At 46.4% G+C, this 17,815-nt stretch overlaps 1 protein-coding gene across 1 annotated transcript in view; it reads left to right on the top strand.

Moving 5' to 3' along the window:
* Positions 1-17,815, top strand: part of TRIM14 (tripartite motif containing 14) — a 34,066-nt gene that overhangs the window by 4,615 nt on the left and 11,636 nt on the right. Inside the window, 5 exon segments of the mRNA XM_059070937.2 lie at positions 2,246-2,313; positions 2,315-2,339; positions 9,189-9,422; positions 13,058-13,224; positions 16,803-16,894. Of these exon segments, the coding sequence (XP_058926920.1) occupies positions 2,246-2,313; positions 2,315-2,339; positions 9,189-9,422; positions 13,058-13,224; positions 16,803-16,894 (586 nt within the window).

Below are 17,815 nucleotides of genomic sequence, written 5' to 3'. Positions count from 1 at the left end.
GATGAAAAAATCCCTCCCGCTTCGAAAACATCTGTGTTTCCGGAAAGCCACACAAACACCTCCTCTGGTTTTACCTCCTGGAAATCAGAGAGGGACTGCGGACCGCCTGATCTCCCTGGGAGCGGACACAAAGGCCCTCTGCCTACGCCGTTCTGCCCCTCCCCCTCCATACCCGCTCCATTCCACGCTCGTAACAGCCTGGTAACAGCTCATAACAGCCGCTTCGTGGACAAGAAGAGGAGGGTTCTGGAGGTCGAGGCGGGCCTTGAACCAGGACTGCCTCCCACGGGCCCATTCACCCATGCTTATTCCTAATAGTGGAAGGGGACTCTGGACTCTTGTTCCAAGCTTGTGGCCAACTTGTCCAGTGATTCTAGTCAGACCCCTCCATCCTCTCTGGGCTAGTCAGGCCCTCCTGTCACAGATGTTGATTATACCACTTCCACCTTCAAGAAGTCGTCTGTGGTTAATCCAGCCCCATAATGACCTATCCCCTGCACAGCATGACTTGACACCATCATGGTGACAACCTTGGAGCTCCACTGTGAGAATGGGCCAATCTAGCAGGTGGAGTCCAGGATTCAAGGCTTGCCTCTGCCTCCAAGATCTTCTTCTTCTTATCTATAAAATGGTTATAATAATAATTTAGTTCCTCAAAATGCTGTTTTCAGAGTTAACAAGGCTGCTTTCAGAGATATAGCTTCTAATAGGCAGGTCCACCCGCCTACCCCTTTTGCATCCGCACACCCACCCACTCACCTGTCTGTTCATGCATCATCCATCTGCCCATTCATTCATTCATTAGACATACGTTCAACTCATACCTGGTGCCATGAGTCAAGGAATAGACCAATTCTTCCCTGACCTGGAAGAGTTCCTTGGCTAGTGGGGGAAGAACAAACAGTGACAACACAGTATGATAAGTACACAGTATGATAAGTATTGTAATTGGGGAGTCTGAGGCAGGGGTCAGTGGGAGCCAAAGAGAGGACAATGTGAACTTGGGACAGGAAGCCTAGCAAGACTTCCTGGAGGAGGAGCCATTGGAACTGGCTGTGAAGAATAAGTGGGGTTTCACCAGGTACCTAGACGGGAGAATCTCCCTGTGACTGCAGGTTTCATGCACCAGGAAGCTGGGTTATCCTTGGCTGATAGGCAGGAGCTGGACTTGAAGGCTTAGAAATCACAGTGGGGTATGGATTTGCTCCTGGAAGTTGAGGCTATGGCTTATACTTGGGTTACTATTGTGTTCCCAGCCCCACCACTCACTCCCAGCCCCCCAGCTAGAATAAAACTGTGTACACCATAGCAAATGCTTGTTGGATATTAAAATAACAATACAAGCTATGTCTTTTGAGCACTTACTGTGTGCCAAGCACTATACCGAGCACTTTGTGTACTTCTTATTCTTTACAGCAACTCTGTAGGGGTGTCCCCTTTTTTGTAGCTTAGGAAACCGAGGTTCAGAAAGGTGAGGTCACTTGCCCAGGTCACGTGGAGGGAGAGCTGGGACTCAGACCTAGGAGGTCCCATCTGACTCTTAGGCTCATACCTTGCTCCAGCTCTCCACTTGAATTTGGCAGCCCCTGGTAATTCTGTTCAATTCAGCAAACACTTCTGGGTCACCCCCTGGTCCCTGTAGGGGAGCAGGAGCCAAGAATGGAGCAGACCTGCCCTCAGGAAGCTCCCAGTTAGTCCAAAAGCTGAGTGTAAGGTGAGCCATAAGAAGGTAAGATGGAGGTAAGGTCTTTGGAGAAATGGCAGTTGCAAAAAGCAAAGATAAGGAAGGGAGCCATCTTAGGTGGGAGAGGGGACCTCTTACACATGCAGGTCCTCTGAACCCCAGTCCAGGCCAGAGGACCACTGGCCAAGCCTGGATGCAAGTTCCATGAGGGCAGCTCCAAGAACAGGCCCCAGCACATTATAGGTACTCAGTATTCACTCTAGAAGTGAAGGCTCTTCCGCTGACCCCAAGCTGCTTCCCTAAAGTCCTATTTGAGGGCCTGGAAAAGCAGGTCACAAGCAGGACTATCCTAGAAAAAAAGGGGGGCCTCTGAGGATCAGAGTGGCCCTAGTCCCAGCTCATCTTCCAACTTGCCTCATGACTTTGGGCAAGTCAGCTCACCTTTTGAGTCTCAGCTCAGTTGAAAAAAAACACAGGAGTGAGAGGACATGACCCCTGGGGTGACTTGTTATCTCAAAAGTGACAACATTAAGACTTCTCTCCTAACACTTTCACATACAGAAACTCACCCAAGAATGTTTAAAGAATTTGACAACCAAGAAGCAGCAGCAAGTTGGCAACATAACCCAGACAAGATGCTGCTGAGACGCTCAAGGCAAGTGGGGGATTCTTCCTTATTCTAGATGAGATGTCCACCTTTGCCCTTGGACACACAGTTCTCCCCAATATGGAGCCAAGGGAAAATGAAAAACAGCCTCAAAGGGGCAGGTCAGGTTTGGTGAGGCCTGGGGCTTCTGTAATTTAGGGGGCCCTTTTGGAGAAAAAGAACACAAAATTAGTTGCAAGACCATGAAGGGGCCATGCCAGGGAGGGACCTGGGGTTCCTGTTTCATTAGCTTTGTGGTGAATCTGCCTCTGCCCAGAGCCCTAGCCTTGTCCCATAATGCCTGACAAAATGCAGGAATGGCCTTTTCTCCCGCCATGGCCAAAGCCATTCTCTTGGACAGACTAGTCCTCCATCCCCCGCACCCCAAACTGCCTTAAGCAAAGCAAAATACAAGGTAAGGAACACACAAATCGCTCTTTAGGTTTTACTGTTGAAAGAAAGTAAATAGGTATAAATGTATTCCATAAATATGTACTTTCTTCAGGCTTCTCCTCGCGTAACACTGTTTATTTAAGTGGATTCTTCTGTGGGTTTTAAGTGGGAAATTGGGGCTGACATTATCCTCGCCGCTGTTTTGACTGTGAGAATGGTGTTGCTCTTTAGGAGCAGTTTAGGTGAACTTGGCCGATCCCTTCCCTTCTCAGCCTCAGCTGCCACCGCCTCAAAGTGAGGGCCGGAGTGGGTTGCCCTCCCAAGGCCTGTCTCACTGAGACAACCCCAGATTGGCCACCCCAAGTCAGGCAGGGAGGTTGGCTCTGACGACCACAGGAGTAGCTGGCATCCAGACCAGGCCACAGAGTTGGTCCCCTGTTTGCCCAACATCCATTATCTTTCGGGTGACAGCATGCCCCAGTTTACTGGGGACACTTGTGGTTTACACCTGTGGCCCTGGGTTAATTATTAATCTTGCCATGTCTTCAAGAGCAGGACTCTGGGTATAGGCAACTACCTCAGTTCAAAAGGATTTGGGAACTGAAATTTGGCACACCTGAAGGGATGGCGGAGGTGCTTTGGGCTGTTCAGCCAGAAGAACAGAGTCAGGGCACAGTCTCACTGTCTGTAAATCTCTGGGCAGATATGGTTTGGGGGTCCCCGAGGAAAGAGTTAGGATCCGTGTGGAAAGTCTAAGGGGGCAGGTTTCAGCTTAATCTAAGGAATGGTTTTCTTTCTTTGAAGCTTTTCCCCAACTTTTAAACTTTATTTTGAAGTAATTACAGATTTATAGGAAGTTGCAAAAGTAGTGCATGACCCTGGATGGATGACAAGATTCCTTGCCCTTCCCCCAGGCCCGTGGGTGGGCTTTTAATGGTGCCTAGTTCGTGGATGGAGTGGCTCTCTGTGAATCTGGTTTGATGCGGGTCAGGTGGCCCCCTTCCCGCTCCCAGGATGCCAGGTGCCCAGGCGCCTTTCTAGATGACTCGGCCCCTGCATGGTGTGGCTCTCATACACACCTCCACCCCACCGGGGTCCCCCACTCAGCTCCTGCCTAGGATTCTGACGCCAAGTTCCCTCTTTGTTTTTGGCACCCAAGGATTTCCCTTTTTTTGTTGTTGTTTGTTTGATTGTGGGTTGGTGTTTTGGGTTTTGTTTTGTTTTTTTCAGTTTGATCGCATAATTTTAAAATTTGCTCTTTTTTTTTTTTTTTTTTAAACTATTTTATTTTTATTGCGGTACGCGGGCCTCTCACTGTTGTGGCCTCTCCCATTGCGGAGCACAGGCTCCGGACGCGCAGGCTCATCGGCCATGGCTCCCGGGCCCAGCCGCTCCGCGGCATGTGGGATCTTCCCGGACCGGGGCACGAACCCGCGTCTCCTGCATCGACAGGCGGACTCTCAACCACTGCGCCACCAGGGAAGCCCTTAAATTTGCTCATTTTATCAGCATTTCCATGTGTTTGAAGTAGGAAGGGGGATTTCCATGTCAGCTCCTTCTCCCTTTTTGACCAAAACTATATGTCATTTTACATATGGGGTGTTTTGTGGTTGTTCGTTTAAGACCCTAACCCTTCCCTATGTCATTAAAAGTTCTTTGTCAATGTCAGTATTAGAGGCTGTATATTCCATTATATGGATCAACCATGATTCATGAAGCCATTTTCCTAATGTTGAACATTTAGATCACTTCCAGGCTTTCACTCATGTAAAACAACGCTGCAGTGATATTTGGCACCTTGATTTATTTTCTTTGGGACACGTTCCTAGAAGTGAGCCACCTGGCTCAATAGGCACAGACGTTTGTAGGGAGTTTGGTGCGTTCTGCTGAACTGTGGCAGGCGTAGTTGTGACAGAGAGGTCTGGGGCAACCATGCCTCTCCGTCCTTGCTTACTCAGAGGCAGTACTAGGGAAAAGGCCATTTGCCTGAAAATTAATCCATAAAACAGCTTGGTAAACAAATTAAAATCAGTAAAGTTCATAATTGTCCATCATCTACTGTTCAGAAGCCAACAACCAGGCCTACCCATCCACGCCTTTCCAGAGAGCAATCAGGAAGGACTTGATCATGAATTCCCCAACCAATACCTATTAAATGATTTTTCTCTGACATCCTTGTTAATAGGCTGTTTGCTTCCCCATCATGGCTCTTCAGCGGGCTCATACATGCCAGGTGTAGGGAAAATCAACACTTGCCTGCTGCCCTAACTTTTTACTCAAACTGGGATGAGTTGACAATATAGCAAAGTGGTTATAGTCTTCTTTTAAATCTTCCAAATTTTCCATAGTGAGCTTTTGATACTTTTGTGAACAACAACAAGAGTATATAAATACATGATATATATATAGATATATAATATATTAGTTCACTTTGAACCAATGTGGCCCAAACCAGACAGTGTACTTCCTTGTTTCATTTCCAAAATTCTCTCTGTCTTTTTTTTTCCATATTGCATAATCAGCCTCATCTTGCCTATACTTAAGTTTTCTACGCTGAGATTTATAACAATGTGTAGTGTCATTAAGCTTATTTTGTATATTCTTCTTTAAAAAGTGGATCTGTAGAAACTGCTTGGAGCCCAGTTGGTTGGGAGAAGATATTTGCTCTCGGTTTCTGTAGAAAGGTCCTCTGTGTACATATGTTGCCTCCAAAATGTGTGGATAAATCAAGCGTTTAGAACATATTTTCTTTCCTTCGTTTAGTCATTCAACAAAGATATATTTCTGTCCAGGCTCACTGACTCATAGAAACCATGTTGTAAGTGTGGGCTAATTCCAAGCTAGCCCAAAGCCAATTTAATCAATATGAGGCTCTAAACTCAGAGCCTCACCACTGCCTAGAACATAGCACGGGAAACACAGACTTCGGGAGCCCATCCCATAGATCCTGCCAAACCACACATTCCTGCCCCACTAAGGAGAGAACATGGCACACAGGGGAGCCTGCCCACCCCCATGCCTGCCTGGGTACACCAAGGATCTTTCTGCTGTGTGGGCTGTACAGACATTTGGGCTGAGGAAAGAAGCCGGCCTGATTTTTTTGTTGTTATGATTTTATTTTTTAATTGTACTAGTAATACATGAATGCATCTCAGTTTTTAAAATTTAAATAGTTCATTAGAATACAGTGTACAGCTATGGAAAGTACAGAGTGAGAGTCCCTCTTGGCTATCTCCCCAATCCCACACCTTTTCCCAAACATGACCAAACTAACAGACATTTTATTTTTTTAAATTTTTGATTAATTAATTTATTTTGGCTGCGTTGGGTCTTCTTGCTCCGTGCAGGCTTTCTCTAGTTGCGGCGAGCGGGGGCTGCTCTTCGTTGTGGTGCGCGGGCTTCTCATTGCGGTGGCTTCTCTTGTTGCGGAGCACGGGCTCTAGGCACGTGGGCTTCAGTAATTGTGGCACGCGGGCTCAGTAGTTGTGGCTCGTGGCTTCTAGAGCACAGGCTCAGTAGTTGTGGCACACGGGCTTAGTTGCTCCACGGCTTGTGGAATCTTCCCGGACCAGGGCTCGAACCCATGTCGCCTGAACTAACAGGCGGATTCTTATCCACTGCGCCACCAGGGAAGTCCCCAGACATTTTAAATGCACTTGCAAACATGCAGATGCATATATACATGTACACTTTTAATTTTGTTATCTTCTACGTAAATGGGATCATCCTATATATATCTGCAACTTGCCCTTTTTCACATGGTGTCTTGAAGAGCTTTCCACCACAGGACATATAGGTCCACTGCATTTTGTGTGTGTGTGTGGGGGGGGGGGGGCAAAATACACATAACATAAAAGTTACCATTTTAATCATTTTTAAGCGTATAATTCAGTGGCATTAATTACATTCACAGTGTTGTACAACCATCAGCACTCTTTCCAAAAGTTTTTCATTACCCTAAATATAAACTCTGTAATCATTAAGCAATTACTTCCCATTCCCCTCCCACCAGCTCCTGGTAACCTCTAATCTACTTCCTGTGTCTATGAATTTGTCTACTCTAGATATTTCATGTAAGTGGAATCATACAATATTTGTCCTTCTCTGGCTTATTTAATTTAGCATCATGTCTTCAAGGTTCATCCGTATTACAGCATGTGTCAGAACACTGCATTCATTTTAATCACTGAATATTATTATTTCACTGTATGAATGCAGCATAATTTGTACAATGAACATATATGTACACTTCCCATGTTGAAACTTTTGTCCAGCTTTTCTCTATCTCCAACAATGCTATAATGAGCTTCTTGGTACTGAAATCTTTGTGCACATGTGAAAACATTTTCTAGGATCAATTCCTGCAAGAGGAGCTGCTGCATCGAAGGATTTAAGCATTTAAAATTTTGATATTATCATATCACCCTCAAAAAATGCAATACTGATGGGCACTACCACCTGCAGTGTTTGTAAGTGCCTATTCCACACACCCTTATGGACTCTTGGTATTATCCATCAGTTAGCATTCTTCCAGTCTGATGACATATATATATATAATTATTTTTTTCTGATTATGCTGCTCATTTCCTTGATTGTTTGGGACACTGAGGCACCTCTTCATACGTCTATTGGCATTTGTATATCTCTGGTCCATTTTTAAATTGAATGATTTCTTTTTTCACTATATGTTATGGATAGTAAGCCTGCGTAGTTTGTTACTTGTCATGTGGCTTTGTTTACGGTGCCTTACCTCTTGGGAAGAGTTTCTTTTTTTATGTAGTGCAACCTGTCATGACTCCCGTTTTGCTATCTGAGTTTTGGGTTCCTCTTACAGAGGTCTTCCCTTCTCAAATTTTTATTATTTATTTATTTTTTGTGTGGTACGCGGGCCTCTCGCTGTTGTGGCCTCTCCCTTTGCGGAGCACAGGCTCCGGACGCGCAGGCTCAGCGGCCATGGCTCACGGGCCCAGCCGCTCTGCGGCATGTGGGATCCTCCCGGACCGGGGCACGAACCCGTGTCCCCTGTATCGGCAGGCGGACTCTCAACCACTGCGCCACCAGGGAAGCCCTCAAATGTTTAAAAATAAAATTGTTTTGTATTTTATTCTAGTAGGTTTATTATTTTTTTAAGGTATAGTGCTTTGACCTATTTAGAATTGTTTGTTTGTTTAGCTTTTATCGTGGAAAACTTCAAGCATACATATGTGTTTTGAAGCAAATCGCAGACATACAATTTCATTTGTAAAACTCTGAGCATATTACCTCTATAAGTACTCATTTTTTTAAATATATAACCATAGTATCATCATCACATATATGAAAATTAACAATGGTTCCTTAATATTATCAAATATCCAACCAGTAGTCACATTCCCAATTGTCTTATAAATGTCACATCTTATTTATTTCAATTAGGAGTGAAAGTTTTCAAAATGCTATTGGTTGATGTATTTTTTAAGTTGATGGTTAACATGCTCCTCTGTCCTCTATGTGTCTTCTAAATTGTATCTTTAAGTTAGATCTAGAGGCTTAATCAGATTCAGATTCACATTTTTCACAGGAGTACTTCATAGGTGGGGTTCTGTCTGAGTTTGTTTTTGTATACAGAATAAGATAAGAATCTAACTTAGTTTTTTTTTAAAAAAAATACATGATTAATTGCATGCTGTACCATTTGTTGAATTATATATATAATTATATTAATTATATATGTGTATACATACTTTTCTAAGCTATTCTTTGCTCTTGATCTTTTTGTCAATGCCTAAGCCACATAGTTTTAAACCCTGTACCTTTACAGTTTGTTTTGATATCTAATAAGGCAGCTCATGCTTCATTGATTTTTTTTTTTTTTGGCCATGCCACACAGCTTGCAGGATCTTAGTTCTCTGACAGGATCTTAGTTCTCGAAACAGTGCCCTCAGCAGTGAAAGCCTGGCATCCTAACCACTGGACCGCCAGGGAATTCCCCTTCATTGATCCTTAAAAATAAATTTTTGGCTTTTCCTGTGCTTATTCTCCCCCATGGTAATTTAACATTTGGTTAATCTGTATGTTAAGACTTTGATTGGGATTGCATCCAATTTATAGACTAATTTGGAGACAAATGGCATCTTTATAGTATTCAATCTTCCCAGCCAGGGGTATGGTTTTTCTTCCATGCATTCAGATTATTTTATGTCTTTCAGTACAATTTTATGCTTTTCTTTATCTAGGCCCTTACAGTTTTTGTTAGGTCTAGTTTTAAATCTTTTGCTCTTTTTTTTTCTACTGTTTTAAGGATGATCTTTATTTCTCCATGCATTTTCCAGTTGGTTATAGCTGGTACTTAGGAAAGCTTTTTATAAGTGCTGAACTGACTTTTTAGAAGTTATAATAATTTTTTTCATGTTGATAATTTTAGATTTCCTGGTTGGCAATCATATCATCCGCATCTGGTTTGGTATTGTTCGGGTTTTTCTTTAGGCTCATGCAGAGTCAAGTAAAACCTGGCTGACAAGGAAATTTACTGAACTCAGATTACTACTTGATGAATATGAAGCTCCGACCAAGAAATTCATTGAGAAAAACATGCAGCTTGCCCTGCAGGCGTACAGGGAGCAAATCAAGTCTTGTGGGGAGCAAATCGATGTCATGAACAATGTCTCCAACAGGGTCTGGAATATCAGTCAGGAACCCAGTCCTGTATAGCTGCTGCAGGTAATGCTGGGTTTCTGCCCTCACAGCGGCCACCGGCTGCCACATTTCATCTTGGTTAATGTGGCACTGAACACAGTATTCACGCACTGAGTAAATACACAGAACTGCCTTGTCAGCAGGTAGACTGATTACATTGTTAGGAAGATAATATACATCTTGGACTAATTAAATGACATGAACAACCACCATTTTTGAGGGCCTCTGTGTTCCAAGCACCTCAGGTATCTTAGCTCTAATATTTACTAGAACTCTGCAAATTGGATATTCTCACCCCATTTTACTAATGAGAAATGGAGGCTCAAGGAGATGAAGGGACTCATCCAAGGTTATACAGCTGGTAGGTGGCAGATCTGGGATCAGGTCTGTCTGACTCTAAAGCCACAAGGCATCACTGCCCAGTCCTCTGACAGTACAGTTTTAATGGAAACACCACTCCTGGAAAGGCAGGCACCCTTGCAAAAGCTACTAAGCAGACTTCAAGAGTGGAGTCACAGTTTGCTCAAAGGGGAGAGAAGAAGGGACTCCTTGGCCAGTGGGCTCTGTTGGAGGCTATTATCTTATACTGAAGGAGAATCTAAAAACTAGCCCCTATAATATTCACTGCTACACTTAGTGAAAGCATGTTGTTGAGGTTCGCGTTCCCGTCTTCAGGGAGCCATGGGAGAAACTCCTCTCTCATGTCAGTACTCCTGTGCAGTCACCTGTGCACTTGGATTGCTTTTCTACTCATCTAACTCTTCCTCTTTCTTTCTTTGCCATAGCTTCTGGGAAGCTCAGAGCCAAATATGTTTCAAATAGCTGGGATGAGACTTTGTGGCATACAGTTTATGCCTCATCTCACTCTGGCTTCCAGCTTATAGTCTTATCCTGGTTTTCTCTTGGCTTCATTTTTCTCACTGTAAAGGAAAATCTTGCAGCATTAGATAACTTTTGTAAGGTGCTTTAAAGGTTTGTGGGATGAAGCAAGGTACAACTAAGTAAAGATGGCACTGAGTTGAACCACAGATTAGCATGGGCTCTGGCTGCAAAATAAGACAGACAAATAAATCAGTAAAAACTATAGTCAAGCCAGTCCCTGGAGGCTATTTCCACTCTTGTGCCTTTATGTGGCCTTGGTCAATTCAGCCTGTGTCTCATTGTTAAATAACAACCACAACAAAAAAAACCTAACAAAATATTCTGGGTGAGGTGCTCTCCTAGGCACTTTAGACGTTGTACTTTAAGAGAGGCAAGATGCACAGAGGGGCACATTTTTTTTTCTTTTAAAGTAATGGTACATTTTAGGAATATCTAATGCAAAGGGATGCTTCCATGGAGAAGAATGCTATTCTTCCATCATAGATACAGTTTCAGGGCTTTCTCATCTCTCTCTTTTTTTTTTTTAATTCTCTGGTGCCCAAGCTACTGATTTTCATCATTCATCATTCCTTCCATTTGTTCACTCATTTTTTCATCAAATATACACTGAGCAACCTGATTGTAACAGGCCCCCATTAGGAGCTCATGGGTGGGGAGACATGCTCAGAAAGTTATTCACAGCACAGCTAAGTGAGCTAGCAAAAGTGTGTCCAAGAAAAGTCCAACTCTGTATGGGGAATCAGGGAAGGCTCCCAGGAGGAGGTGACAGTGGAGCTGGTATGGGAGAATAAGGAGGAGCTCAGTGGGTATATACAGAGGGAAGAAGCAGAGAGGACATCAGAGGCAGAAAGGAAGCATGTGCATGTGAGAGCTTGGCAGGCTGGAGAACTGCCAGGGTTCAGCCTGACTGGAGGCGGGGGCAAGGGTACAAGGGAGGGGGGCGTGTTGGGAGATGTAGGGATGCCAGGGTTACTTGATGAAGGGTCTTATATGCCTGGTCATGAAGTTTAGACTTTGTCCTGTAAAGAGAACAGGGGCCAGGGGAGTGTTTTGCAACGAGGAATGACACGGTCAGATTAATGCTTTAGAAAGGTCACTTTAGTGACAGACTGGAGGATGGACTGGACAGGCAGGAATGGAGCCTGGAAGGAAAGTTGGGAGGAGACCACAGTATCCAGGAGAGAGATGATGGTGGGCTGGACCAGTGAAGGAGCAGTGGGGATGGGGAGAAGCAGGCGAGTTTGATAGATGTGACAGGATTGGTGATTGGGGGAATCCAAGATGACAGCTCATTTCTGGCTTGAGAGATGGGTGGTTATGTGGCTGTTCCCTGAGTCTGCAAAGGCAAGAAGTAGATGTGCTCAGTTTCATTCATTCATTCATGTATTGCATCGTGAACATTTATCGAGAACCTCCTATGTGTCAGGCCCTGTGCTAGACGCTGGAGTTTGGGGTTACCAGGTGGTCGCATTTGTCCCTCATCCCCTTCCCCAGTCCCACCTCACCCATCTGCCCTCTGGGCCACCCCGGAGCTGCTCCCTGCCCTCCCTGCTAGTGCTCTGACTCCCTGGCCAGCCCTCTGAGTGTGATCTTAGCCCTCTTTCTCCACAAATTACCTTCTTCCCACCCAAATGAGGATGGGCTCTAGACCTGCAGCTTCCTAGGTAGACAGGGCTCGGAGACTTGTCCCTCAGCCCCTCCCAAGGCCCAGCATCCTTCCTGCCAAGCGCTGGGCCACCTTCCCTCCCTCCTGAGGCATCCACCCACCCCTCCCATCTTGGGCAGCACCACCCACCAGCCAGGGCCTGCTCTCCTAAGGCAATCTGCTGTCTTCTAAATCCTTGCCCAGGACAACCCTCCAGAAAGTGCAGACAGGGATCTTAGGTGCAAACAAGAGAATCCACTGTAACTGTTTTAAGCAAGAAAGGAGTTTATGAAAGAGTGTTAGGCAGCACATCTGATCTCTAGGAAGGCCAGAAAGTCGTGATGAAGACCAGGCCACAGGAGTGAAGTCAAGGCCATGGCACAGACTTGTTCCAGTGTAGCCCCACCCTTCTCCGCCGGGCAAGATGTCACAGCTCACACCACTGACCCAGAGCACGCCCCCTGGAACCTCCACCACTGCTGTCCCTGACAGCTACACGCCACTGTCACCAGCCCACCCTCACTTCCACATCCACGTCTTGGAGTGGAGATTCCTTGTCACATGCCTACACCATGGGTGCAGAGGGGGATGGGACAGTTTTCTTGCTTCTACTTAGCAAAGCCACACTTAACACAGGAAGGGTATTTAAAAGGTGCTGTCCAGGCAGAAAACAGGACAGGCCCCCACTGTGGTGGGCACACCCCCTTGGTCAGCATTCCAGCTGAGCTTCCAGAGTCTTTGGCTTCCCCTTTGGGATTTGGTTTCCTGTTCCCCCCCTTTGGACATGCCCCAGGAGCGCCTTCCCCAGGAAAACTGGCCCCTCGCTCTTTTCGTCCCCTGTACCTCAGGCCGACCTCTGTCACAGTGTCCGTAAAGCTTCGGGGTCCCTTTCGAGGTGGTGAGCCACTTCAGGGCAGAGGCAGTCAGCTTGCCTCCTTCCTCGAGGCGGGGTGGTGGGGGGTTGCCATGGCTGCGGTCCTCAGGGGGGCTCTGCTTCCAGGGGCAGGGCCTGGGCTGGCAGCAGGTGCCATGGCCAGGTGGGGCCAGTGCTTGCTGGCTGGGTTTGTTCCTGGGCTCAGTGGTGGAGGCTGGGACGCGGCTCCAAGCCACCCTGAGCCCCACGTGCCCTCGCGCGTACACGGCCGCTGAGCAGCAGATGCAGCAGCAGATGAGCCTGGGGGAGTCGTGCCACCCCGTGCCCCACTCCTTTGAGCCCCTCAAGAGCTTCTTTAAGGGCCTCGTGGAAGCCACGCAGAGCCTGCTACAGATGCCACTGGATGTCCGCCTTAAGGCGAGTAAGTCACCGTGTGACCAACCTTGGGTCCTTTACTCTCCTAGTGCCCTGTGATTAGAGACAACTGTGAAGATCGCCACGCTAAATCCTGTCTCTCCTGCACAGAGGCCCTAGGCTGGGTGGTCAAGGTCTCCTGGGCCTGAGCCCAACCCTGCCTTCCAACCTCACCTCCTACCCATTCGGAGACCAGGTCCTGCTTCTCACAGCTGCACTGCTCTGCTCCCGCCCCTCAGTTGCTCCCGAGGTTCTGCCACACCTCAGCTTTGCCTGCGCTGGGCTCCCAGCTGGAAGGGCCAGCTCCCCCTCCTCTTCCTCTGCCTGGTCAGGACCCAAAGCTGTGCTCACCTGGGAAGCCTTTCCAAGAAACCTGAGGCTCACTCGTTCTCCCGGCCGTCCCCCGCCTCTGCCCTGGGCCTGCTCCATCTTCTGCCTGGGGGTGTTTGTCAGCTGGAGACATGGACCCCTCCCTTCCTCTCTTAAATGCCTGGAAGGCAAGAACCACTTTGGGTCCAGCTCTGAGGTCACTGCAGGGCCTGACACAAAGCAGGTGCTCAGAAATATCCATTCATTCATCTCTGCTATTAGGATTCATTCAGACCATTTACTGAGCCCCTGTTATGTGCTGGGCACAGTGGGGTACAAAACAAAGCTCCTGCCTTTGTGGTGCTCAGTCTTTTAAGGGGAAGATGGACAACAAATGAATATATGTCAGCAATAAGAAGTGCTTTGAGGGACTTCCTGGTGGCACAGTGGTTAAGAATCCGCCTGCCAATGCAGGGGACACGGGTTCGAGCCCTGGTCCGGGAAGATCCTACATGCCGCGGAGCAACTAAGCCCATGCACCACAACTACTGAGCCTGCACTCGAGCCCACGAGCCACAACTCCTGAGACTGCGTGCCACAACTACTGAAGCCCACGTGCCTACAGCCCGTGCTCCACAACAAGAGAAGCCACCACACTGAGAAACCCATGCACCGCAACGACACTCGCCACAACTAGAGAAAAGCCCTCACGCAGCAACGAAGACCCAACGCAGCCAAATAAATAAATGTATTAAAAAAAGAAAATTGAAGCGCTTTGGAAAAAGAAAATAAAGCTGAGTAGGGAGAATGGAGGGTGACCAGGAGGAAGAGCTATTTTCTATGGTAAGTGGGAAAGGCCTCTTTGAGAAGGAGATGTGCGAACTGACCTGAAGGATGGGCTGGAGATCATTGTTGTCACATTCATGGACTCTGGAGCCAGACTGCCCGGCTTCCTATCCCAGGCCCACCACTTCCTAACCCTGCCATCTTGAGCAGGGCACCTAACTTTTCTATGCCTCTGTTTCCATATCCATAATATGGAGATGATAATATATCTCTGTCTCATAGAGTTGTTGTAAGGATTAAATGAGTTCTTACATGTAAAGTGCTCAGAATGGCACTCAGGCATAATAAGCACCATGTGAGCGTTAGCTGTTATTGTTGCTGCTGCTGTTATATCTGGGGGAAATGTCTTCTAGGCAGAGGGAAAAGCAAGTGCAAAGGTCCCTAGGCACAAGGTAAGAGTAAGTTTGGCATGTTGAAGGAACAGCAAAGGGCAGGTGAAGGGAGTCAACAGGAGTAGATGTGGGCACAGGAAGGGAAGAAGAGAGAAAGAGATACCAAGGAGACTCCACAGATTTTGACCGGAACAACTAGAAGGAAGTTGTCATATTCTGAGATGGAAAAGAGCATTTAGACTTGGAGAGAATGGCCCTTTTGGCTCTCTGAGCAGCACCACGGTGGTTTGCAAGAGCAAATGCCTGACGAAAGGCAGTTAAAAGGGAGCCAAGAAGAAAATGGTTGATCTGTTTTCTAAGGAAGGTTGGTATGATGTGAAAGCACCAGCTATGTTCCATATAAGAAATATTGGAAAAACCCTAGTCATGAGAACTCTAGGAACCAAAATTGCATTTGATCGCCTCAAGGGTTAACTTTTGGAAGTGAGCCTTGCTGACCTGCAGAATGATGAAGCTGCATTTAGAGAATTAAAGCTAATTCCTGAAGATATTCAGGGCAAGAACTGCCTAACTTTCGTGGCATGGATCTTATCCATGACAAAATGTGCTCCATGGTCAAAAAATGGCAGACCATGATTGAAGCTCATGTTGATGTCAAGATTACCAATGGTTATTTGCTTCATGTGTTCTGTGTTGGTTTTGCTAAAATATGCAACAATCAGCATTACCCCGTGTGGTGAACATCTTCATTATCCCCCATTTTACGGATGAGGAAGCCGAGGGTCAGAGAGGTTAACTGACCTGCCCTAGGTCACACAGCTGGTAGGGGTAGAGGCGGAATTCAAACAGACTCTGGTCCCAAGGTCTGTGTTCTGATCCCCTGGAGTCTGCTTCCTTCCAGGCTATCAACACTCATGCACCACCAGATAAGGCCATCATTCTTACTATCACAGATAATTCTGAGAGGTACTGACTCCCAGGAAGGCCACAGGGAGATGGGGGTCTTGCAGCACCACTGCCCTTCCAGTGTCCCACCTCACCTCCCTACCTGTGAGTTCCACAGATATTGCTGGCTCAACAGGCTGAAATGGAATCTGGCATCTTCCATGCCTCAGCCCCCAATCCTCTGCTTCTTGACTCCAATCTACTCTTCATTCTCCACTCCCATTAGAGTTAAACCTTGGTACTTGTACCACTGCAGTATATCCTGAACCCAGCCCCTTTTCCATCCCTGCTGCCCCAGGTCAGGCCTGAGCCTACCAACAGGGCCTCTGCCTCCACACTCACCCTGCCCCATCCACTCCCCACCAGAGAGAGCTCTGGAGATTCTTCTGCTCATGTCTACGCTCCTTCAAACACCTTCCATGGCTCCTCACTTTTTACATGATGCTCCTAGCACCTGTCCTTAATGTCTTTGTTCCTGCTGTATCCTTGGGAAAGCCTCCCATCCTTCTTCTGGGTGTTCAAATCTTCCCCATCCTTTAAGGGCCAGCTGAGGTGCTTCCTCCTCCATGAAGCCTTCGCTGACCCCTCCAGGCCCTGGAGCCCTTTCACATCTCCTCTTCGATCTAGAGCACTCTCTACCTTGAGCGGCATAGCTCAAGCAAGCCCATTTCTCACCTCATTTACCTGACTGAGCTGTTGGAGACAGGGACCATGACTTGGGTTTCCCCTGAACTCTTACCTGGATGAGACCTGAACATGACCCTTCTAAGGGTTCAGCTTTGATTTCTTGTTTTCTATCTTGATCCTAAAATTTGCATGTCTGCCATGAAATTGTCCCCTTCCTTGACTGCTGAATACATGGTTGACTCTCAGGATGGTCCTGGAGCCTGCTGTCTCCTCCCCATGTCCAGGCCTCACTCACACTGGTCTGTCGTTGCTCAGTTTGCTTCGGATCCTGGAAAGTGTGTTTCTGTATAGATCTGAGCCTTGTCCTGAAGTTTTCCCGTTACTGTGAATTTGCATTTCCTACTTAAATTTGCATGCAATTCTTGGGGAGAGATTATGCGAATCTCCAGTTCTGTAATATTTTTAGTATGTTTTGTAATTTGTGCTGCTTGCATGAACACCAGGCACTCATTTCTCACAATTCATTACAGATGTGAACTGCCAGCTCCGGGCTCCTCCAGCGTCCAGCCGGGTTTCCTGTTGAAAACAAGCCCCTCACCAGAGTGTTCACTCTTCTTAAAATGTAAGACCCCTGCAGCGGGGAGAGAGTGAAGAGGGCGCGGGGTGTACTGGTGGGAGGGAGGGTCACTGAAGTAGAGGCCCCCCTTTTTCCCTAAGAAACCCAACTTGAGTTTTCTTAACCCTTATTATCAGTTTTTTTAAAACCACAGAAATAATACACGTTCACTGTAGAAAAATTAGAAAACAAAAGTTTTTTAAAAGAAAATCACTCATAAATCACTGAAGAGCTTCGGAAATTTTCCTGCTCACATACCCAAGCAGACACGTAGTAGTAGATAACTACTATTATTTTCCCTTTTAACTTTCTTTGGCATATCTATATACATACTGTGATAAATATTTAATATGTATATTTTTTACAAACATGGTGTCATACTCTACATCCTGTTTTGTAATCTGTGTTTTCATTTACTGATATATTATGAACATCTTTGTTCCCTTAAAAAATTATACAGGTAATGCATGCTTCTTGTAGAAAATTAGAAATTACATATACTGAAAGAAAACAATTGCCTGCCCCAGAGTTAAATGATGTTAATTTTTGTCATATATTCTTTCAGACATTTAAAAAGTATATATGTCTACAGATTTTTTTAAATGGGATCATGGCTTCCCTGGTGGCGCAGTGGTTGAGAGTCCGCCTGCCGATGCAGGGGACACGGGTTCGTGCCCCGGTCCGGGAAGATCCCACATGCCACGGAGCAGCTGGGCCCGTGAGCCATGGCCGCTGGGCCTGCGCGTCTGGAGCCTGTGCTCCGCAACGGGAGAGGCCCCAGCAGTGAGAGGCCCGCGTACCGCAAAAAAAAAAAAAAAAAAAACAAAAAAAAAAACACGTTATTTTCAGTAACACTTTTAAAAAGCTAGGAATAAATCTAACAAAAGACGTACAAAGCCTCTTACAGAAAACTCCAAAATATTACCG

The sequence above is a fragment of the Kogia breviceps genome, chromosome 8 (genome assembly GCF_026419965.1).
Source record: "Kogia breviceps isolate mKogBre1 chromosome 8, mKogBre1 haplotype 1, whole genome shotgun sequence".
In the NCBI taxonomy this organism is placed as follows: domain Eukaryota; kingdom Metazoa; phylum Chordata; class Mammalia; order Artiodactyla; family Physeteridae; genus Kogia; species Kogia breviceps.
Note: the sequence above shows the minus strand (reverse complement) of the source record. Positions and strands in the feature narration are given on the sequence as shown.